This window comes from Canis lupus, chromosome 32, assembly GCF_048164855.1.
Source record: "Canis lupus baileyi chromosome 32, mCanLup2.hap1, whole genome shotgun sequence".
NCBI lineage: Eukaryota > Metazoa > Chordata > Mammalia > Carnivora > Canidae > Canis > Canis lupus.
Window position 1 is genome coordinate 4,149,777 of NC_132869.1, and position 14,828 is coordinate 4,164,604.

The window sequence follows — 14,828 nt, forward strand, 5'->3', positions numbered from 1 at the left end:
GCCTACGGCTGGGGCCTGGGACCACCCGCAGCTCCTTCCGCTCCTCCCAGTCCGACCGCTGAGACCCGACCGCGGAAGCGCACGGGGCAGGCGTTTTCCAACAACCAGAACAGTCTTTATTTTTCTTCCCCACACGACTCCCTCCGAGGGCAGAGGGTAGCCTCCCTCCCTCCTCGGAGCCGGGGCGCCCAGCCCGTGAGTCCCGCCGCGCAGCAGCAGAGGAGCCGGCTGACCCCCAGGGCCTGGGCGCGAACCAGCCGGGGCGAGCGGGCGGGTCCGGGGCCGCGTCCTACTGACTACGGCGGCGCTTCTTCCTTCGGCCGCTGACAAAAGTGTCCCGCCGCCGCTTGCGGGGCTGTGGGGCCCGCGCGGGGGGCTTGTCCCCGCAGACGCCGCGCCCCCCCGCAGCCGCAGCCCGGGCCGGGCCTCCCGCGCCCGCCGTCCCCCCCCCAGGCGTGGCAGCGGCGCGCGGGGACCGGGCGAGGCCGCCCACCTCCGGGGGCCGGCAGGGGCGCGCTCCGTGGGGCCCCCGAGGCCCCCCCATCGAGGCCGCGCCCGGGGCCGGCTGAGGGCCCAAGGCAGGGTCCCGCGGCGACAGGCTGAGCTTGGACGCCAGGAGGTGGGCGAAGCCGGAGAGCCCCTCGTCCTCCCCCGCGTCCTCCCCCTCGTCCTCCCCCTCGCCCCCCTCCTTCCCTCTGGCCCCGGCTGCGGAGCTGCGGGTTTCACTGAGAGGGGAGGCCCCGGTCACAACCAGGGCGGCCCTGGCGCCCCAGCGAGCGCACGGGCGCCCCAGGCCCCGGCAGGGGTACGCGGCTGCGGGCGGCCCCCGTGCCTGAGCCTCCCGATTCCCGGGGAAGGACTCCAAGCCCTGAGGCTGCCGGAGGCCAGCGCCCTTCCCAACCCGGCCCCGGGCGGCAGAGGAAGTAAACTTCGGGGGGCTGGTGTCCTCACGGCCTCCAGGGCCCCCGAGCTGGAGGCCGCAGACATCTCCAATACCCAGTAGGTGGACGTGTTGTTCTGTGGTTTCCAACACAGGAGACCGGGACCGGCCTCCGCTCCCCGCCCCCAGGGCGGCCTGGGGAAAGGAGGGGACACCCTGGGCCCCCAGCACCAGGACGTTGCCGGGACACGCGGGCTGCAGGGTTTCTCTGGGAGGTCCCAGGGTGGGGGCACTGAGCCTACCTTCCGGCAAAGGGGGGCACCCTTCCACCCACAGACCACTGGGATCCCCGGCAGCCTCAGGGCCCTGTTCTGAGTTTACGTTAGGCCTCAAGGATGGGCTGCTGGCCCCCAGGGGGCCCGGCAGGCTGCAGTCGTTTCTCTTCTGCAGGGCAGATGTGCCAGTTGTGCCTCCGCAGGAAACTGCACTGCCCCCCTCGTCTCCAGGTGCCACGGTTTCTCCAGGACCCTGGGAACTGCTGCTGCTGGAGCCCCCTGCCCGGCAGCCTCCCTGATGCTCAGTGACACTCTCCCTGCTGTGGAAGTTCTCTATGACCTCCTCCATTTGTAAGGGCAACTCCAAGCCCACGGCGGCCAGCTCACTGCTCAGCCAAAGTCCCCGACTGAGGGAGACTACATCCCCATCCCTGTCACCAGCCGCTCTGGGGGAGGGGTTCTCATTGTAACTGGAAACCCCCGGAGGACCTCTGTCATCCCCCCACATGGCTCCTGAAGAGCCTTTCTGGGGCACTGCACACGGCTCCATCTCTTGAGGAAGCACTGCAGGCCCCCCTAGCCCCTGTCCTGTCTGCAGCCCCAGGACCTGCTCTTCTGACCCTTGTCCTTGCAGAGGAGCCAGCTCTACAAGTCGCACGCCCAAACCGGAACCCAGGTCAGGTGGGGGGCTTCCCTGCCAACAAAGGGGCAGAGTCTCGGCAATTCTGTCAACCACCAGGGGCTGCCCCAGTGACATGACACCTCCTAGAGGGTCAACCCCATGTGGGGACATCTGATTTGTCACCTTCCTGGCCCCTCTCTTCTCCATGTTTCTGGACCCTCGAGGCCCCTGTGGAGCTGGAAGGTCCAGCTGCAGGTCCCAGCTGCTGGGGGGTGGCACGGCATTCCCATCTCTCTGCACCTCCTGTAGGCCATCGACAGCCCGCTCCCCTGGAGAAGCAGCCTTTCCCAAGTGAACAGCACCCCCAGCAACCCGAGGCCCAGGGGAGGGCCGAAGCCGCCCACCCCCATCTTCATCCTCGTCCGAACCAGAGTGACTAGAGTCCGACGGAGCTCCACTGCAACTAGGAGGGGCCTCCGCATCCTCCTCCTCCAAGGCCAGGAGCCTCTTCTGGACCAGCTAGAAGGAGATCAGGGAGACATGGTCCCCCAGGCGGCCGGGAGAAGGGCTCTCTTAGGGGCAGTGAGGAGACAGTACTGTGTGGGGCAGGGATGCCAGCAAGTGGTACAGGTCCCAGCACTAAAACCAGATGCCACCGCTCCTGTTGCGCCTATGGGCTGCATCCCCATGCTCTGATCCTGCACACCTGCTCCCCATCCCTGAGTGTCTACAATGTCTTGCCTGCTTGGCCTGAACCTGAACCCCAACCCCGGGGCCGTCCATCTCCAGGAGTTCCACCATCCAGGACAGAGTAGGGCTAGACATAGTCACACAAGCTTCCTACTGTGACACTTCTACCTCCCAGGTGTACCTGGGCAAGGCTGAGTCCTTCTTCCTGCTCCAGCTCCTCCATTAAGGCCAACGGGTCCCTCTGCTGCTCTGGGGACAGCAGGTCGGCCAGGAATCGAGGATGAATGACGGCCTCCACCTGGGGGAACACAGGAAAAATAATGGGAGTCCTGATGGGAAGCAACCTGCGAAGCGAGAGGCTCAAGAGGAGCCACGTGTCCCTGACCCCACCACCACCCCACCCAGGGCTGTCATTAACCCTGACCACTGCCAGTGGCACACGGTCACGGCCACCTCTCAGCAGGAAGACTGCCTAGTTCCTCACTGCCTCAGGCCAAACCCGGGGTCTTCAGCTCCCTGGTTTCCACCCCAGGCTCCACCAGAAACCAGACTGCAGACTCAGTTCACCTTGGAGACAAAGACCTCCTGAGAACAAAGCTCGTCGATGTAGCTGAGAAGGCCTGGGTCGGGACACATCCTTTCCTCGTCCTGCTGCTGCTCTTCTTCGTCATCCTGTTTCCAGTCTGACGCCCCCAGCAGCCCTTCCACGATGTCAGTGTACTCCCTCACAGCCTCCAGCGGGACCTCCTTGGGCGCCTCAGGGACCACAGGCCTCTGGGGTTTGCGCTGCCGCCGGCGGGGGGCGCGTGCCCTGGGAGCCACCTTTTTGGGAATGTACACTAGAGGGGTGGGAGAGGGATGGGGAGAGGCAGAGGGGCCATGGCCTCTGCCTCCCACCCTGGGTCAGTTGGGGCAGCCATCCGGGTTCGCCGTGATGGTCATGGGCTAGGCCCGGCCTGAAGCAGGACCGGCCCGGGAGAGGACCAGAGGCTCTCAGAGAAGCACTGTTTGAGGCATCTGGAAAGCCCTGAGATTCCAAGACGTCCTCTGACCCAGCCCCCACTTCCCAGGCAGATGAGCTATTATGCAGTCATGTACGTCTCACTTAGAGAGCCATGGGTTCACTGGGCCAAGGTCAAAGTTTGGGACGAAGGAAAAGAAAAAAAAAAAAAAGTTTGGGACGAAGGGACCCAGAGACCCAGCCTGCTGTGCACGTGTGTCCTGTGTGGAACCTCAGAGCAGAAGGGCGCCGCCTCCCCTAATGCACGCCTGCTCTGTGCACACCCCACTCTGAGCCTTTGGTCCATGGCCCTTGTTGGAGGTGGGGAGCCTCACCTGGCTGCTGGCTAAGCTCAGGGGCCACAAGCCCCGGAGTGTCGAGTTTCAGAGGGGCTGCAGGAGGCAGGCCCTGGGGCCCACTTGTCAGCTGCGTGTTCTGAATCTGCATCTCCTCCTCAGCCTCAAACTCCAGGAACCTGCAGAGGGTGAGGAAGGCCTGGACAGTGCCGAGGAGGCCAGACACCGGGAGGGTGCTGCTCACAGAGACCCCAATAACCATTCTGGGCAAACCTCACAACATCCCTGACCAGCAGCCACCACTTAGGAAACTTGTTGAGATAAATGAACGGTCTAGAGCTTGTCAAGCTTCTCCAGGACACAGCCACGGCTTTCACTTCTATGTCATCCCTGATCTCACCCAGCATCATGGAGTGTATCCAGCGGCAATTAATACAGCCTTAATATAGCCTCCGGCCAAGGCCCAACAGGGTCCCTACTGCCAGCCCGGCTAGGCGGCTAGGCTCTGTTTGCCTCCACCTACAGCCACAAAGGATGCCTGAAATCCTAAAGCAATGCCCGGGGGGCTGCAATTCAAGGCATTTCCCACCAGGAGGCAGTGCTGAGACCCAAGTCCTGAGGCCGGGCCTGGGGGCCAGGAACACTAATTCTAAGAGGTCTACAAGGGAAGAAATGGAAACCAAGCTTCAGAAGAAAGGGTTAACTTTCCTCAGAATTGCTTCTTTAACCAAGGAGACCATCATGGAGAACCAGAAGACCACTGCGGGCATCCAGGACCTTGGCCTGACCAAGCTCTACACGCACCAGGCTCTCCCTGGGATAATGGGGATTTCTGTGGCAGTTTTTCCAGAGGAGGAGTGGTCTCAAGGTCTGCATCAGCAGCCACTAGCTAGCTGGTCAGTGAGACAGGAGAGAACCTGCCTCGGAGGGCTCACCTCCCCATGGGTAGGTCCCTTTGGCAAGGCATTTTTACACCAATTAGACCCCAACCCCATTCTTGGAGCTTCAGTATCAAGGACCTGTATGATTCAGGATCTGAAGGAGGGGGAGCTCCCAAGGGAGGACAGGAAAACCCGAGGGTCAAGGTGGTGGAAGCCGTGAAAATCCAGGAGGCCCCACCTTAGTCTACACCAGTCCTCCTGGCACCCCTTTTAATAATCACCCATGCCCCTGTCCCTCAGCCTCCCAGCACCCCTCAGGAGAATGGGGGTTGCTCAGACTCACTTTTCTGCCATCTCATAAAAGATCATCCGGTCAAAGTTGCTGGTGTGCTCCCACTCCTGCACAGCCCTTGGCAGTCCCTCCTCCAGGGTCATAGAAGGCTTCAGCCGGGCCAGGGAGCGAAGCACAGGGCTAAAACCCCCATCAGGTCAGTCACGTTCCACAGTGGACCCCCAATCCACCCGTCCTCACAAACACCTCAACATACCCCACTGTCCCTCAGTAGATCTAAGTTGCCTCCCGATCCTTGTCACGCTCCACGGCTTGTTGGACCTCCAGACCCCCAACCTCCCATCCATCCATCGACCACACTGGACTTTCTTCCTGCTGAAATCTTCAAATCTCACTCAAGATCAGATGACTGAGTCTGCCCACGCCACCCCCAAAGTTTGAAATCAAGCACCCCAGTCCTCACAGTGCCACTCTTGACTAAACATTAGGAAGAATGCACTTGTTAAAGCACTTATTATAATAATATAATATAATAATATAATAAGCGTTAAAGCACTTATTAAAGCAGTGGATTCACGGTAAAGTAGGCTTAACCCTGCCCAAAGGCTCTTTCAAAAAAAAAAAAAAAAAAAAGGCACTCCCTGACCCAAATGAATGTCTAATGAAAGGATGAAAGGCTGTGTGGTGTTTTTATTTATTGGTGTTTAAGTGTCTTCTTGCCTCTGGGATGCCCTTCACACACAGTCCACTGTCAATACTCCTCAAGCTCTTCGTGATTCATCTTTGCCCTTCTGACCTGCCTGCATCCTCAAGCACATGCCTGGAATCACCTGCTGGAGCATGTTTTAATTAGGAATTCCAGGGCCCCAGGATCTCTGCACGGCGAATTCAACCAGCTTCCCAGGCGACTGTTGCCAAGAATCTGGATCGTACTCTGGAGGAGACCCTACCTGGGGCCCCTGAGTACGGAGGGCATGGAGAGGCCAGGAGGGAGAAATGCAGCCTGCCGGGCTCCACGAGAACCCAGAACCCATCTGGAGAAAGCAGGGAGTGGAAGGTGGTCTACACCCAAGACTCTGGGGGAGCCTTTAGAGGTATTCACTGCAGAGTTGGGGGAGGGGGAGACTCCTCTAGGAGCCCAGAGGCTGAGGAACAGTACACCTGTCTCTCCAGCCCAGTAAAACCTGGTATGTGTTACACAGTGGTCGACATAGGATGCCGGGAGCACCGTGCAGGTGGGGGAGGCAGCAGGTCTGGGTGGGAAGAAGAGAAGCTTCCCCAGACAGCTGGCTAGTTACTCGGCCTTATGAACAACACAGGCAGCCCCTGACCCCGAGGTCCCTTGCTAGGCATCCACTCACAGGCAGCCCTGCCATTTGGGAATTCTTCCCCTTGTCTACATTGCCCGTTTATAACAACAGTACTGATGATAGTAGCTGCCACTCCACGAGGCCCTGTCTGTGCCAGGCGCGCTGCTACAAGTGTCACAGATACTGACTCATTCCATCATCTCAGCAACCCTCTGAGGTAGGTACAACCAGCCCCTTTCCATATGAGAAAACTGGGCTCAGGCCTCAGTGTGGGGCGCTCAGGATCAGCAGTCCCACAAGCAGCGGAGGCTAGGCCAGGGTCCCTAGGCTCCTCTACCACCTGCCTGGAATACCAACTGGAATTCTGAATAAGCTAGGGGGACAGTGGGGGCCAGGGGCAGCACGCCCTGTGCCCAGCCCCACAGCAGCCTCCACTCTCCAGGAAGGGTCAGGGCCCAACACCCATCCTGCTGGTTTGGATGGCTCAGTGTGAGGTCAGACAGTAATAAAATAGATGGGAAGGCCCCCAGATGAGGTGCCAGAGACCTGAGCTCCACTTACGGTTCCTCAGCTTAAAGATAGGAAACCTCTGAGCTCCAGTTTTCTCCTCTACAAATGAGGATTATGTTAAAACGCTTGCCCGCCTGAACTCAGGGCTGTGAGGCTCACTGGAGAGAAGACACCTGCAAGCTTATATAGCCTGGGAAGTGGGTAAACAGGCGCAGCAGCAGCAGCAGCAGCAGCACCTTTATGCTTTCCTGCTCACAGAGTATCTCTAGCACCCTCCTGACCTGCCCTCAAGGACCCCTAAATCACACAATCCCTGCTCCACCCCAAAGCACTCCTTGTTGGGAGTGCTAGCACAATTAACCTCAGATCTCCCCACTTACATAAGAAAGCAGGAAAGGGCTTCTGCATCAGGTCTGTGAGATAGGTGCCTCCGCACCAAGGCTTTGTAGCGCTGCCAGCGACGGAAGTTCTCATAAACACCTTTGGAGGTATAGGAGAGGTCACCCAGTGACGGCTTGGCTTGGGCGGCCGAAGGACCTCCTTCTCTGGTTGCCCCGTGTGGTCCTGGCCAAGCCTGTTCTGGGCGCACGACGGAGGCCAGTTGGGCAGCTGGTGTTGGAGCCTGAGCAGGAAGGCCTGGGAGGCCCTCCGGGCTCACCCCAATGGCTTTGGTGGGCAGAAGGGTCTTCACGTTAGGGGCTGTCACGAATTGACAGGAAGGACCCTCAGGGGGGGCCATCTCAGCGATCCAACTGAGGGCTGGCTGAGTGAGGATGAAACTCTGAGTTTGAGAGGGCTCCACCGGCCCCCCTTCCGTCTTGACTTTGACAACGACTCCAGCCCCAGTGGGCCCAGGGCCCCCATCCCCTGTCACCAACAATGGGCTAGGGAGAGCAGAGAGCACCAGAGGGTTCCCTGCAGAGAATGCTGGAGGCAGGGGGGGCTGTGGAGGCGGCTCCCAGGGGGACTGGTCTGGTGGGCCAGGAGCAGACTGGGGGAAGGGGAGTGCACTGAAAGAACACAGGGCAGCACCGGGTTTCAGGGTCACATCCTGTCCCGGCAGTGGAGGTGCTGTTGAGATGAGAAGAAAAAGAGGGAATGGAGGAGGAGCAGAGGATGCCAGAGGGTGGGTCGTTGGAATCCCACTTAGTCCCTGCACTCAGAGCGCCCGCCCCCAACAGGTGAGGGAAGGGTGTGCTGGGGGACCCTGCAGCGTTGGCAACAGTCCTCTGAAAGGGATGTTGACGTCCCTTACTCCTGGGTGAGAGTGCTTGCCCTAGAGAAGTTGTGCGACCCTTGGGCGCTTGGGCTCACACTCCCTACACACGGCACCCAGCACACAAGTGCTGGGACCCGTCCCGCCCACTCCAAACACGTTCAAACCACCTTAGCCCAGCGCCTGACGGCTCTGAGGTCCCCGCCACGGCTCACACAGGCACTGTTTCCTGGACAGAGTGGGTGGATTAGATGTTTGGTTTCCAGAAATTTTGTCACACAACAGCCAGGAATGACTAGAGATAAGGACCAGGAAACAAGCGCTGTGAGGGCGGTCTAGGAAGGGAGGTTTCCAGAGCTCTAAGCAGCTGCAGGACATGTTACAGTCTGGTGATGCAGGCTGTCTGCAGTCCTTCTGCTCGGACGCCTAAGAGCAGAAATTTAGGGTCCACTGTGAAGGAGGGACAGTGAAGTCCTAACCACAGTGTGTGCTGGGGACCCACGTGGACTCTGGCCTAAGAACCCAAGGGCACATACATAAGATGTGTACGTGATTCCTCAGGACATGAATCTTGAGATTTTTCACCATGTTACAAGTGATTTGCCCAATTTCATACAAGTGTTCTGCCCCTCTACTAAAGAACATTCCCCGGACAAACTAACCACACTGAGCATCCACTCCCTGACCATGAAGGGGACAACTCATCACCCTGATCACAGAGCAGAAGCCTGGGAGTTCTCCACAATGCAAAACAGGACTAAAGGCCTGAAAAGCCAAGAGCATCTCAGGGAAGCCCCAGCTCTCACTGTGGTTGGAGATATCTAGGTCTCCAGGCCTGGGAGGGCAAGGGAAGCTGCCCCACAACTGCAAGAGAGCCATCACCAGGGTGAAAAGGAGCCACGAGACTCTGAGCAGAGGCCCATCTGGTACCTTCCAGTCTCACTTTTGGGAGGACATTGCTCTACAGATGAGGCAACAGATGACCCGGGGAACAGTTTTGCAGCTAACATCTCCACCCACCCCACTCGACAAGATCAAGACTGGCTCCAGCCCAGTGCTCTCAGGGCATCATTCTAGAGCAGGCTCCAGTTGCCCAAAGAAATGGGGATTTGGACCTTCCCCTTGAACCCTCCCTGCAGTACTTGTGCCGCACACGGCCCTGCCCCTGCCACACAAACACACGTTGGAGAGATTCCTCTTCCAAGAAACAAGTTTCTAACTGCCATTCCTTTCCTACACTCTAGCACCTTCCTCTGAGGGGCTTCGATCTGCCTCCAGGGAGGCCCTCTTCATCCCCTAATCTCCATGGTAATGGCACAGTCTCCTTCCCCAGCCTCCCCAAGACAGAGGGCTTTGCAGGGCTCTAGCGCTCTTACATCCCTCGAGGTCAGCCCCAAAAGCTGGTCCCTGGGTAAAGTGTCAAATCTGAATCCCCAAGGACATGAGCAGATCGTCAGGACCTTCCCCACTGCTGGCAGACTTACCTCCATCCGAAGCCATCCTCTCAGGTGTGGACACTAACTGTGGCTGTCCGGAAGCCTCCAGAATGAGACAGTCGGGTCCAGGACCCAGAGGGCAACCTGACCCCAGTAGATACAGGGATCCAAGGAAGGGAAGATAAAGACCAGATCAGAATGGAATTAGAATCTAGGACTCAAGGCATTCTGCAGTGGGGGAGGGGAGGGGGGCACAGGTAGAGAGGTTCCAAAGGGCTCTGGGACGCAGGTGGTAACCAGGAGTGCCCCCCAAGCCAGACTAGAGCAACTTGATTGTTCATTGTGTTTTTTTTGGGCAATTTATAAATTCTTTTTGATTCCCAACAATACAGCTTTACATCTGGATTACCTATACGTTTCTTCACCAATATATACAGTTTTGTGCCTTTCAATCCTACCCAGTTCTGTACCCGACTTCCTATGAATAGGTTGTGGCAGACCCTTAACTAAATTCAACATTGCCTATATTTTCTTTCTTTTTTTTTTTTTGCCTATATTTTCTAAACCAAATTCAGAGCATATCGTCTGTGTATCTAAGGATCAAATAAATGGAATGTTTGAAACTAGGATTATCTCAGAAACCCTGGGCAGGGATCCCTGGGTGGTGCAGTGGTTTGGCGCCTGCCTTTGGCCCAGGGCGTGATCCTGGAGACCCGGGATCGAATCCCACGTTGGGCTTCCGGTGCATGGAGCCTGCATCTCCCTCTGCCTGTGTCTCTGCCTCTCTCTCTCTCTCTCTCTCTCTCTCTGTGTGACTCTCATAAATAAATAAGAATTAAAAAAAGAAAAAAAAGAAACCCTGGGCATCTGGCTGTGGCACATGTCCTTACAAAGCTGTCCTGCAGTCCCTGACAGTCCACGACCATCAGCCCTGCAGTCCACAGAAGGTTCAGCTTACCCTTGGCTGAAAAGCACCACTCTATCCAAAACTGCCATTCAGCCTGAAATTCCAAAACCAAAAAGTCTTTTTTTGTTAAATTATTTTGTTGTTTAAAAGTTCTGTTAAATGATTTTAGTTTTTGAAATGGGAAATAAATCAGCATGGTTCTAAAGTCAAACTATGCAAAATGGAATATACAGCAAGTGTCCTTCCCACTTCTTTCCTCTGGAACTGATTTCTCTCTATCTCTCTCTCTCCTTCTCTCTCTCCCTCCCTCTTTCTTTTTGGAACCAAGTTCTTTATTCCAGAGAAGACCAATAATATGTTTCCTGTGAATCCTTACAGAGATATTTTATGCAACTACAAATAAATACAGACTATATTCTAAAAAAAGAGAAAAGAAAAGAAAAGAAAAGAAGGAAGGAAGGAAGGAAGGAAGGAAGGAAGGAAGGAAGGAAGGAAGGAAGGAAGGAAGGAAGGAAGAAAGAAAGAAAAGAAAAACCCTTTCAGGCTTTTCTCGGTTATAAAATTAATCGAGAAAATCAAAATTAACAAAATTAAAATTAACAAATGTTCCAATGCTTTTACCATTGTAAATAACACTGCAACAACAATCTTTGTAATGATAACTGGGCTCCCATTGTCCTAAAGAAATCAGAGTCCTATAAAGAGAATTTCTACGTTCTTTTAAAAATTCGAAATAACCCTAGGAGGTGCATCGTATTATGCTATTATTGTTACTCACCACTATAAGAAAGAGCGCTGGATTTGTGGCAAAGAGACCTGAGTTTAAATCTCGGTTCGACCACTGAAATATACTTCACCAGTTTCATAAAGTAACTTCACGCCCTCTTCGCTGTGCCTAATATTGAATACCCATCATGCACTCTTTACCGCCAATACTTTAAAATAGGACGGGGGAACCGGATGGAAAAGAGGGGAGGGAAGAAAACTTTCTTCTTTCTACCCTAAGATAAAGGGGCTCGGAATCCCGGAGCCTTTGTTTCTACAGGCCCCAGAAACCCACTGCCTGTGAAATGGGTGCGCATCGCGAGTAGAGGCAGGACTCTGTGCGTCGATGTTCAAGCCATATTCATTCCTACCCCCCTCTAGCTCCTAGCAGCGTCTTGCACACAGTGGGCACACTCCACGTGTCTCAGAGCGCCCGCAAAATTGCAACTGGAAGCCGACGCCTGCAAGGTTGCAACTGGGTTGCAACTGGGCCAAATCCCGCACTCCTTCGCCCCCTCCTGGTCAGCGGGAGAAAGGCCGGAATGGACTACACTTCCCGGCATGCCTCGAGAGAGACTACCGGCCTTACCGGAAGGACTTTGACGAACACGTGACACCCTCTCCGCGGGAGCCGGACGGCGGTGGGAGTCGCGTGTGCCGCGTGGTCATGTTTCTCCAGTATTACCTCAACGAGCAGGGAGACCGGGTCTATACGCTTAAGGTGAGACGAGAAAGCAGGTGGTAAATAGTCCTGTGGACCAGCAGGCTGGAGGAGCGGCGAGACGCCCCCGGTTGCCGGGGGTGAGGGGCCTGGGAAGCCCGAAACCTCGAGCGCTGGAAGGAGGGTGCGGCTGTCGGTGTGGGCGCCCGGCCCCTGCCTCTGGTTCACCCGTCTCTGCGCAGCTTCCTCCCTGTCCCCTACCTCCGCCTCCCTGTCGACGCTCTCGGGCGGGTTTTCCCGCCATTCCTGTACTGAAATTTTCTTTTTTCTTCGGGCAGAAGCTTGACCCTATGGGACAGCAGACCTGTTCAGCGCATCCCGCTCGCTTCTCCCCAGATGACAAGTACTCCCGTCACCGAATCACCGTCAAGAAACGCTTCAAGGTGCTGATGACCCAGCAGCCGCGCCCCGTGCTCTGAGGCCCCTTAGCTCTCGTGTCCCTCCTGCTACCCCTCAGGGACTTTCCGAAACCAGCCTCTTCAAACTGTGAGCCGTGAAGGCTCCTCGGCACCCTTGCGCTTGGGAATCCGGTGTCCTCGTTGCCTTCGAGCCTGCTCCTGTGAAGCAATCATGGTAGCATCCCTCTTAAGGGAACTAATCAGAATCGTTTCACATCTTGGATCAGATCGAGGTTATTAAAATGATTTGAACGAGTTTTTGTTTTGTATGTTGTGGGGGGAAAGGTAGGGGCTTAAAAACAAAAACAAACAAACAAAAAAAAGAAGATGAGAGGGAAGAGGACCCAAGGGGTACAAGAAGACCACTTGGGAGAAAAACTCGAGTCGCTGCTGTAGCAGTAGTGCTGTGTGCAACAGGGTGTTGGGAATGGGATGGATGGTTGAGACTCCTGCAAGTGTAAGCATTCCCTGAAAAATATCCCTGTGTCACTTAAGTAATTTCTTGCCCCTTGAAATGACATTTGACTCAACTGGAGGAGTTGCTTGAAAAATAATAGCAGCTATACTGTAGAGGGAATGCAGTGAAGTCAGGAGACCAGCATTTTCCCCTTTGCATAATTTTAAGAAAGTCGTTTACCCAGTTTTTTTTTTTTTTTTTTTTTTTTTTTTATTTATGATAGTCACAGAGAGAGAGAGAGGCAGAGACACAGGCAGAGGGAGAAGCAGGCTCCATGCACCGGGAGCCCGACGTGGGATTCGATCCCGGGTCTCCAGGATCGCGCCCTGGGCCAAAGGCGGGCGCCAAACCGCTGCGCCACCCAGGGATCCCCGTTTACCCAGTTTGGTCTCATTTTTCTCGTTTCTAAGCCCTCTTCCAGCTTGAAATCTGATAGGGATTAGTGGTGGATATCCGTGTATGTATGCTGAGTTACGAGTAGAACTGTTGTGAATACAAAGGCCCTTATACTTGTTTACTGACTCTGAAAATATTCCCAGGCTTTTAGTTCCCTCCATCAAGGAACTGTCTCCTCACATACACCTAGCTTTTTTCTTTCCTTTCCCTTTCCCTTTCCCTTTCCCTTTCCCTTCCTTTCCTTTCCTTTCCTTTTTCCTTTTTCCTTTTTCCTTTTTCCTTTTTCCTTTTTTTTTTTTTTAAGATTTTATTTACTGGGGCACCTGGGTGGCTCAGCAGTTGAGCATCTGCTTTGGCTCAGAGCCTGATCCCGGATTACCGGGATCCAGTCTCATATTGGGCTCCTGGGAGGGAGCCTGCTTCTCCCTCTGCCTCTCTCCCTCTGTGTCTCTCATGAATAAATAAATAAAATCTTAAAAAAAAAATTTATTTTCTTTACAGAGCACAAGAGAGAGTGTGTGGGCACAAGTGGCTGGGGGGTGGGGGAGGGCGGCGGGTGTGGAGGCAGAGGGAGAAGCAGACTCCTCACTGAGCAGGGAGCCAGATACCGGGCTCCATCCCAGGACCCTGAGATCATGACCTGAACTGAAGGAAGATGCTGAACTGACTGAGCCCCCCAGGTGCCCCTTCAGAGATAACTCGATATCCTCCTTGGCAGCCAGCTGCTTTGTGGAACTCTACATGGATCTTAATTTCAGAGGTGAGGTATGAAAGATTCAAGCAGGATTTTGGTGTTTTTTAAGTTACTGTTGGGGTTAATTTAAAAAACAAACCCTGGGAGATTTCGTAAGACTTAGGACAATTCATAGTAGAGGGACAATGAGGCAAAATGTATAAGCTTTGAAGAAATGCTAGCTTGCATCTTCCTCTCTGCCAAATTAACTCATTATTTTCCAATCTTCCCATTTGTGGCTTTCGACATTGTGGATTTGAGTATTTGCTTAGTGCTGCCGATTTAACAGTTGATTTATGGAGATTGTGTTCTAATGATAACAGTCTTTTTCTACTGCATCAAGATTCTTGACTCTAGAAGCAGCTGTAACTTAAGTCAGCATAAATTTGATTTATCAAGACTGCTCCTGGAAAGTGATAGATATGTTTCTGTTAGACTGTGATAATCTATCTCAACAGAGAAGTTGAGGATAGTTGTTGACCTACTGAGAAAAAAAAAATTATTTCCTGTCAAGCTAAATCTTAGCCTGTTCATTTCCAGGGTTCTTAGCACTGAATCTGAAGAATTTTAAAGTGTTACCCTGTCCTATTAAGGGGATAATGATGTAAGAAATGTTAATTCTGCAAATAACTAGAAAAAGGATCTGCGTGGAAGCTTTTTAAGCACTAAAGCCAGTAAATGAACTCTGCTACCAATGTTTTGTAATGTTGACTGTAATTTTGTCTTTATTAGTAACCCACTACCTGCCCCTGCTCCCCAAAAAAAGGATTATTATTGTTCTGTGCTACCTGCTGTGTAAATTGAAATGAAAAGACTTTGATCTGGAAATATTCCTAATTGTAATAGAGGAGAAAAGGCAGACTGGTTTAAATATATCGATGAGTTTTTCCTTGAGGTTCTCTGGATATTAACATCTTCTGAGATCTGCTCAGAAACGGAAGTTTTAAGTGGTATAGTATGTTAGTATTAGTGTATGTAAGTGAATGAAAATACACTGTGGTATGAAGCAAAATTGGATGTTGCAGAAACTTATCATTTCTTTT

At 54.2% G+C, this 14,828-nt stretch overlaps 2 protein-coding genes across 2 annotated transcripts; one reads left to right on the forward strand and one right to left on the reverse strand.

The window, feature by feature from the left end:
- Positions 1 to 93: 93 nt before the first annotated feature.
- NUTM1 (NUT midline carcinoma family member 1) lies at positions 94 to 11,462 on the reverse strand. Its single transcript, XM_072808227.1, has 8 exons — positions 11,094 to 11,462; positions 9,457 to 9,552; positions 7,137 to 7,827; positions 4,988 to 5,116; positions 3,803 to 3,942; positions 3,035 to 3,306; positions 2,649 to 2,765; positions 94 to 2,296 (listed from the first exon to the last, which is right to left on the reverse strand). Exons 1-8 carry the CDS (start codon positions 11,179 to 11,181, stop codon positions 290 to 292), a joined length of 3,540 nt encoding a protein of 1,179 aa, XP_072664328.1. The 5' UTR covers positions 11,182 to 11,462; the 3' UTR covers positions 94 to 289.
- A 183-nt stretch (positions 11,463 to 11,645) lies between these two features.
- Positions 11,646 to 12,455, forward strand: NOP10 (NOP10 ribonucleoprotein). The gene is made up of 2 exons (XM_072808294.1): positions 11,646 to 11,801; positions 12,080 to 12,455. The coding sequence occupies exons 1-2, from the start codon at positions 11,748 to 11,750 to the stop codon at positions 12,218 to 12,220; spliced, it is 195 nt and encodes a 64-aa protein (XP_072664395.1). The 5' UTR covers positions 11,646 to 11,747; the 3' UTR covers positions 12,221 to 12,455.
- Positions 12,456 to 14,828: the final 2,373 nt, after the last annotated feature.

Coding starts and splice junctions, on each gene's coding strand:
- NUTM1 (XM_072808227.1), bottom strand. CDS start 11,181: ATGAAACTGGTGAAGTATATTTCAGTGGTCGAACCGAGATTTAAACTC. Junction 5,117..7,136: donor GCCCTTTCCTGCTTTCTTAT/GTAAGTGGGGAG, acceptor TGGGGGTTTTAG/CCCTGTGCTTCGCTCCCTGG. Junction 2,766..3,034: donor AGGAGGTCTTTGTCTCCAAG/GTGAACTGAGTC, acceptor GTGTTCCCCCAG/GTGGAGGCCGTCATTCATCC.
- NOP10 (XM_072808294.1), top strand. CDS start 11,748: ATGTTTCTCCAGTATTACCTCAACGAGCAGGGAGACCGGGTCTATACG. Junction 11,802..12,079: donor ACCGGGTCTATACGCTTAAG/GTGAGACGAGAA, acceptor TTCTTCGGGCAG/AAGCTTGACCCTATGGGACA.